This window comes from Centroberyx affinis, unplaced genomic scaffold (assembly GCF_046629955.1).
Source record: "Centroberyx affinis isolate AG114_WGS23_722 - 3 ecotype Tasmania unplaced genomic scaffold, CSIRO-AGI_Caff_v1 ptg005792l_1, whole genome shotgun sequence".
Taxonomy (NCBI): domain Eukaryota; kingdom Metazoa; phylum Chordata; class Actinopteri; order Beryciformes; family Berycidae; genus Centroberyx; species Centroberyx affinis.
In genome coordinates this window covers 74,941-83,230 of record NW_027282939.1, presented here as the reverse complement: position 1 = coordinate 83,230, position 8,290 = coordinate 74,941, and the positions used below count along the sequence as shown (strand labels likewise).

At 39.0% G+C, this 8,290-nt stretch overlaps 1 protein-coding gene across 1 annotated transcript; it reads right to left on the bottom strand.

The window, feature by feature from the left end:
* Positions 1–1,135: 1,135 nt before the first annotated feature.
* LOC139667834 (complement C1q-like protein 2) lies at positions 1,136–3,738 on the bottom strand. Its single transcript, XM_071547307.1, has 5 exons — positions 3,478–3,738; positions 3,184–3,246; positions 2,999–3,082; positions 2,368–2,499; positions 1,136–2,219 (listed from the first exon to the last, which is right to left on the bottom strand). Exons 1-5 carry the CDS (start codon positions 3,674–3,676, stop codon positions 1,936–1,938), a joined length of 762 nt encoding a protein of 253 aa, XP_071403408.1. The 5' UTR covers positions 3,677–3,738; the 3' UTR covers positions 1,136–1,935.
* Positions 3,739–8,290: the final 4,552 nt, after the last annotated feature.

Genomic DNA, 8,290 nt, shown 5'->3' with positions numbered 1-8,290 from the left:
AAGAATCAGACTACTGTGATCATGGTGTTGCTTCTGTTTGGCTTGTTTCTCTCCCACTGTTTTGGCTAGGTCAGGTTTGAGCAGGCTGAAATGGTTTCAAATCGGACCTTGACCCCACACTTCTCCAGGTGGGTAAGCACCTCCTCTAGCCTTTGTACATGTTCCGCCTCTGAAGCTGCTGTGATAAGGATATCATACAGAAAGCAGGTCCCATGTTCCAGTCCCTGCAGTGTCTGGTCCATGACTGATTGAAAGATTGCAGGCGTGCTGGAAACAACATATCTGAGGCAGTGGTATCTGAACAGTCCTCCATGGGTGTTGATAGCCTCTTCATCCAACTGGACTATACTGGTATAGGCATGAGAGGTCCAGCTTGGTGAATGAAGGTAGGGGATATGTCTGTTCCTCAATACAACAGTTGACACTAACCTTATAGTCACCACATATCTTGCTAGTTTTATCAACCTTAGGCACTGTGACTATGGTGCCGCCCCCTCGCTCCTCTCTATCTCTGACATCACACCCATTTTCTTCAGTCGATCCAGCTACTTCTCTACAGCTTCCCTAAATAATTAGGGGACTGGTCTGAATAATTAGGGGATTGGCCTTCAGTTCTCACATACTGTGTCTGAGCAGCAGCTTTACGGTTTCTGCATGCACGGGCGATGTATCCGGAAAGTTTCTCACAAGAGAAGTGCATGGTTCCTTCAGTTTCTTACTCACACAGACACACAGACAGGAGAGTGGGACACGGTTAGGTAGGAACATCACTTCCTTCCTAGTTTTTGTTGTTCATAAAGATAGAATTTCACTAGCCTCACATGAAGCCGGTTGTACTTCAGCCTCATAGTTACAAAAACATGCTCAGAACATGCTGTTTGTTCTGACTACATTTTCTGTTTACTTAATAATAATACATTATATTTATATAGCGCTTTCTCATGACTCAAAGCACTTTACAGCTTAAAAACAAAACAGCATTAAAACACCACTTAAAAATATGTTTTAAGTATACTAACAATGCAATCATAAGTGATATGCTGTAAAATGGGATCACATTTTCCTATTCACTGGTGTAATGGAGGCTCATCCTCTGTGGGGCTTGTGGAAGAAGCAGAGACAGACACAGAGCAGATGCCTTTGAATTCTGTAGTGATTTAGTTGCAGAGTGTTACAGAGTTACAGATGATAAATGAGAACAGATGTATGGACGTATGCTGTCTAGAACAGAAAATAAACAATTGAATACAATGATAAACCATCACTATATATGCTACTGGAATGCATTATTGCTGATTATCGAGTCAATAGATGAATTAACATAAGACATAACACCCATTACTGTGAAGAATAAAGATAAATAAATCAGCAATCAGTGTTGCAGTGTATCTGAAAAAATATTTTAAACACCCAAAACCCCACAAAAACACCCATCACCAAAATTACCACAAAACTACTGAACATTAAACAAACAATCCACCCTTGGATACACTTACACTGTTAGATATCATCAATCTGTGATGTTCAGTGCATACTAGAAGTTATTTTATGATGAAGAAGTGTTGTAATTTACTTGTTGCTTTCAATCAAAGGTGGGCGGCATGTGGAAATATGAATACAGATAGTTGGCCACTGATTTGTGAACAATGGGGCAATTTGATTTTCACAGCCAAAACCCATGCTCTTTTATTCTGAGGGACTGACACCAAAATCTAATGTTTACCTTTGATATTTTAAATAGCAAAAAAAATTCTGCTATCAAATTCCATTGTACCTGTGCTGGATATATCTTGACGTGATGTGATGTCATGTTTGGCCAGTTACACATCAACCCAACATACGAAAAAACGAGCCTAGAATTGCAAGGACCATAACTGTTTATAACAGTTTTAAGTGATTCAGGGGGGATTTTTCACAACTGCTGTCTTGTCCTCTTCACATCGTGAACAGCAAGTGACCGCTGAAGGTGCTGTGGTGATTTCCATTGTCAAAGATCCTTGTGTTGTGCCAGAGACGCAGAAACACGACACCTCCGACCTCCAGAAGCAGTGAGACACCATTAGAGGAACTCCCATAACCAGACGTTTGGTGTTCATAGGCAATAAATATATGGTGTCCATTCTTGACCAAGACTGCCCCGGAGGGATATGAACCATGTCCATATGCACCGACATAGAACTGGAAGTGGTACACCCCCCTCACTGGTGCAGTGAAGACACCTGGAACAAACAGCTCATTGGTCAAACAGCAAAACTCTGGAGTATTAAAGGACGACTGGGTTCTGTTTGGGTTGGTCAAGGTTATATCAATTTTATGTCATTTTTTGTTATTGTTGAACTCAGTAGTGCAATATGATATATAACATACCTGTGTGGGGGTTGTAGGCATTTCCGATGTTTGTGGTGACATGTTTGAAGACCAAATTGGTGTGTGCATTGTAGGGTCCAGTGAATCCATGGCCAGACGCCAGTAGTGAGGCTGAGAAAGCCACCTGTTTGACTGAAATGTCACAAATATATATTTTCTTCTAGTTTCAAATATCAGTGTTGCATATTTCACGTTGCTACTGTTGTCAGTCGCATTATTTACTATCATGACTTTCTTTGTCAATGTCTATAAAATACACTACAAAATGCTATCTTTTTCTAAATATGCAAACAAAATCAAAATATTAAATGGAAAATGTTTAAAAGTGAATATAGAAGATCCAAATAACTTTTAACTAATGAAAACTGCTGATGAAACTGTTTATAACATTTGTATAGAGATTGCATTGTACCGAGAGAGAATACAAAAATATCATTATGCATAAGTTTTGGTCCTCGCATTTGATTGTAAATTGCCATAAAAAAGTGCCATCTCATGCTAATTTGTGTATATACATGCTTGAAAGGATGCATCAAAAAAAAGGTTAAAGCACTGCGAATATGAAATCTATGTTCATGCTCAATCAGAACAAAAATGCTGATTTCTCACATTCAAACTTTACATACTGTACCTTTCACGTCTTTCTGCAAAGCCTTCACTGTGCTTTCAGTGACTGTAGACTTGGCTTTCAAGGAGGCAAGGGCTGCTGCTTGAGCTGAACATGAAGGTGATTTAAACATTCAGAATATGAATATGGATAAATTTATCATGCAAAATCTGTGAGTGTTACTCGGGTCGGTCATTTCTCCATAATACCTTGTAACTGTGTCTTCAGCATGTCCACCTGGCTCTTCTGCTGCTCCAGCTTCACTGCCTGCGCTGCAACACACATACACAATATTGATCAACAGAGGAGAAGATTAATAAGAAGGATGCTAACAAACTGGGAGGAAGACATGTTTTTATAATCTGCATTTTGGCAAAAGGCATTTTTTCAGTATTCAAATAAATTTCACAAAGAAGTATTTGAATGGCATCTGGTATTTTGAATACACATTCCCCCAACTGGACAGATTTTTAAAGCCGTCTAAACATCAATCTTAATCCTACCTTCATTTTCTCTCTGCAAGTAATTCACTTTCACACTCAGCTGAGCCAGTGAGACGACATGGACGTATTGCTGGGAGTCAGAGGGGATCACAGATGTAGTTGTTTTTACTGTCTGCCCTCCACACAGACAGCAGCCCAACAACAGCAAGCTAAACACAGTGGTCCCCATGGATAGACTGGTTACCTCTTTCCTCTCCATCAAGTATAGTGTGTGTGTCTATTCTAGTCTTTATATACAGTCCCCAAACATGTCATGTTCAGATTCAGAGCCAAAATACACCAGGAAGTTCCTGGAAAATGTGCAGCTTCTTATAATTAGTATTTTTGCTTGACTACATTCCTGATTTCAGTCCAAACATGATCAGTTTTAAGCCATTTACCGTATGCTACCTTTGTCTCACTCATTGTATTTCCCCATTCTTACTTTGGGTGTGACACTGCAAATGTCAGACTGCTGTGGGAACAGACTGTTCAACATGCTTTATTGGCATGAATGTCATAAGAACAACATTACCAAAGCGTCTAAGAACGATGAGCTAGAAAAGATACAATTCAACAACAGAGTTAATAGTGAATACATTACTAAATAACAAAATCAAGTCAAGCCAGAGCATTCAGATAATAAAATAAAACAAATTGGTAAATAAATAAATAAAATAAAATACTGCCAAAGCAAAAACTGTATTAAAATAATATGTATTATAACACTAAGATATTATTGTTATTATTATTATTATTATTATACTAAGTATTATTATAATATTATTGGTAATAAGTAAAATATAAATATATTTTTTTATTTAACCTTAATTTAACCAGGAGTGGAGTCTCATTGAGATTAAAAATCTCTTTTTCAAGAGTGTCCTGGCCAAGACAGGCAGCAGCACAGTTACACGGTTGCAGACATAAAACAATCATATAACAATTTAAAATGAAAACAAAGAACAAATTACAGAATCATAAGATATCAAAAAACATTCATCAACATTCAAAACATCTACAGCCAGATGTGCTCGCTTCCAAGTCATTTAGAAACACTTGTTGAGACTGTTGTAGTGAGACCAGCTCCCGAAGATTCAGGTAATTTTGCAACTGATTCCAAGCAGAGGGAGCAGCATACCTAAACGCCCTTTTTCCCAGTTCAGTACGGACTTTAGGGACAGTTTGGTAGGAATAAGTCCTGGGAGCAAAGGGTTAGTTACTTTTTTGAAGGATGTAGATCTGTAGGTAAGATGGAAGCAGACCAAGAATATCCTTATAAATAAGGATATGCCAATGGTTAAGTCTGCAGGTGGACAAGGCAGACCATCCAACCCGAGCATACAAAGAGCAATGGTGATTAAGGGCTTTAAAATTTGTAATAAATCTCAGTGCTCCATGGTAGACAGTATCCAGCGTGTGTAGGCATTGCGAAGATGCATGTATATAACATCGCCATAGTCCAGCACAGACATAAAGGTGGCAGCAACAAGTCTCCTTTTGGCCTCGAAGGAAAAGTAAGATTTGTTTCTAAAATAAAAACCCAATTTCAACTTCAGTTTTTTCACCAGTTGCTGAATATGAGGCTTAAATGAGAGAGAATCATCAATTACAATTCCTAGACACTTGTATTGAGATACAGACTCAATCTCAGAGCCCTGAAAAGTGGTGATAGATGGGAGGTTCAGTGGCTTGGATTTTGCATTCGAAAACATCATGAGTTTTGATTTGTCGGCATTCAAAACAAGTTTAAGTCACACAGGGTACGTTGCACAGTATTAAAAGCAAGTTGTAGCTGACAGAGAGCCTGGTTTGGTGTAGACGCAGAGCAGTATATCACAGTATCATCGGCATAAAAGTGGAAATTTATGTTGGAAACATTTTGAACGAGACTGTTGATATATATAATGAATAGTAGTGGTCCCAGGACGGATCCCTGTGGCACGCCCTTGGATACACTAAGGGAGCTAGAAGTGATACCTTCTGCCTGCACGCACTGAGATCTGCCTGATAGATAATTTTCAAACCAACAGACAGTTTGTTCTGACAGTCCTACACTGATAAGTCTTTGCATCAGTATTGCATGATCCACAGTATCAAAAGCCTTAGATAAATCAATGAAAAGGGCTGCACAATGTTGCTTGTTGTCTAAAGATTCAATAAAATCATTTACTACTTTTAAGGCCGCTGTCATTGTGCTGTCTTTTTTCCTAAGACCTGATTGAAAATTAGATAAACTATTGTTAGTAGATAAGAACTCTCTCAGTTGTTCACTCAGATTCCAGAACCTTAACCAGGACAGACAATTTGGAGATGGGCCTATAGTTGTTTAGGACAGTAGGGTCACCCTCTTTCAACAGGGGAAGAACAAAAGTAGATTTCCATATATGGGGAATTTCGTTTGTGTCCAGGGAGAGATTAAAAAGATGTGTCAAAGGTGGTGTGATAAAATCAGCGTATATATATATATATATATAGATAAGATAATACAACAATAAACATAAACAATAGTAAGTGGTTACAATAGATTAAAAATATGTAGAATATGTAGATTATTAGTTCTCACATTCAGTGTCAACCTCACCTGTTATGCATTGACCACATATTATTTCCTCTTTTGGTAGCTGCGTTTCATTAGTCATTTAACAGGCCCTCCTTCACTTCCCCTGGGCACCTGGTAATATGTAACACCATACGTAACGCGAGTGGCCATTGCACAGAAGGGGGGCGGAGTCTGAGGGGGAGCAGAATATTTGAAATGGAACACACTTGCCCTTAAGCAGGCATAATAATTAATAATAAGAATAAATAACAATTACACAGAACAATGAGTAATAAAATATTGCAGATGAGATAATTTCATAAATATGTCTAAATCCTCGAAATATTGTTTGTTTGTTTACTTACATTTATATCACCTGTACATGCACCGGAAATGACGGACGATCACAATGCATCGTGGGAAAGATGCGCTTGTGAAGTCTACATCGTTGCTTACTCGCTCCCTCGGCCCTTGAAGGGTTGATCTCAGAAAGTTCACTTGAGTTATCAGAGTAATGGAACGGACCTTAAGATGGAGGAGGGGATCCCCCCGAGGGGAAGTGCCGAGGGGGAAGTCAACGAGGGCAGATTGAAACAACTAATGAAATGCACCGCTTGTGTCGTCCTTCTTTTTTTTTGCTATTTAAATTTCTTTATATATTTCATATATACATAACCAAACAGATATACAATAGAGACCGCTACATTATCTACTAGAGACAAGACAATACACTTGCATCTACCAATGCAAGTGTACCTATCTGCACACACAGTGTGCACATAGTTACACCTGCATGCACATGGAAAAAGCTTATTGCTCCAAAACATAAATGTAGGTTTCCCCTTTTTTTTCCTTTTCTTCCCTCTCTCGCTTTCTTTTTCTCCTTCTCGTTTCTTCCATTTCCCTGCCCATTACATTATTGCAAGAGCAGGACAAAAAGCAAGCAAAAAAGCCCAAGTTGGGTTACATAGGGAGAAGTGCATAATGTTGTGCGTCTAGAAATGTCCTTATGTTCCATAAGCCATTCCCTCCCCGATCCAAAGCTAGGAGAGAGGATGCTGCCTTTCCCATGCTTAAAAGGTTCAGAAAATCCTCCAACCACTTACTCATACTAAAACAATTAGATTTCCTGAATTTCCAATTCATGAGAATTGTCGTCCTTTTTCTATGGCCAGACTGTGGTCACTGTATCTGGTCAGGATCTGTCTCTGCTTTGGATCTCTTACAGTGAAAATATATTCTGCCAATTTGTATTCATGGTTTAGGGCCAGATAATTTTGGCTTGTGTTTGGATTCGATTTGTCCAGTGTTCCAGATAGACATCTTTTGTTTGTTGAATAATTTGGTTTACTCTGATTGCTGGTTTTGAAGCAGTTCTGGTCTGAGGTTGATCCATATCAGTCAGTCTCATGACCAGCTGACAGAAGGGGCTCTTCTGGAGGTTCAGCTGGGTTTGCAGTGCCTGAGATCTCAGTGTGTCTTTGGGGCTCAGTTTGAGATGTATCCAAAATTTAAGAATTTTTTTTTAAACCTGCAATAAGCGATATCAGACTGTTAGACTTGACCCGATTAGCGGCTGGATTCACAGCAAAAGAGGCGGTGGTACGGTGCAACCAAAGGTGTTTATTCACCCACAAAAATGACATAAGACAAAAAAAAAACTGGTTGACAAAAATGAGAGGCATGGGTGTGAGGAGCTCTCCAGGGTCCTACCAACAGCAGCATCAGATAAACACTGGCAGCCTTTTATACTCTGCTTCAGGTAATTACCTGGATGCTACCAACTATAGGGGTCACTTAAACAATAGCATTCAACAATACAATATACTTCCCCTTTTAAAATACCATTCTACATATTGAATAACATACTGTACAGTTTAACAGATGTTGCTCTCAAACAATAAATACTGCAACATATAAACAATATACATATTAGTTCAAACAAACACACAACACCCCCCTCTGCTATCCCATCACATGGTCCCTCCCGGAACTATATATAGGTGCTCGGACACCCCGGGGAACTCTTCTGCCTGAACACCCTGGAACACAGACAAGACAACACAGGTAAGTGATTGCATGAACCAACAATTAAAACCCTTACATTGCACCAATGTGGTATTATGCTTAGAAGTATATATTGCACTTAGAAATACTGCACTTGCCCATACCAAATCATAACATTCAGCCAAACAGTGAAAGCCTATTTCATGTCAGGTTAAGTACTGAACATTGTTTCTACAGGTGGAGCTTATCGTTGTCCATGCTGAGTAGCTGATCCAGCAGGACAAG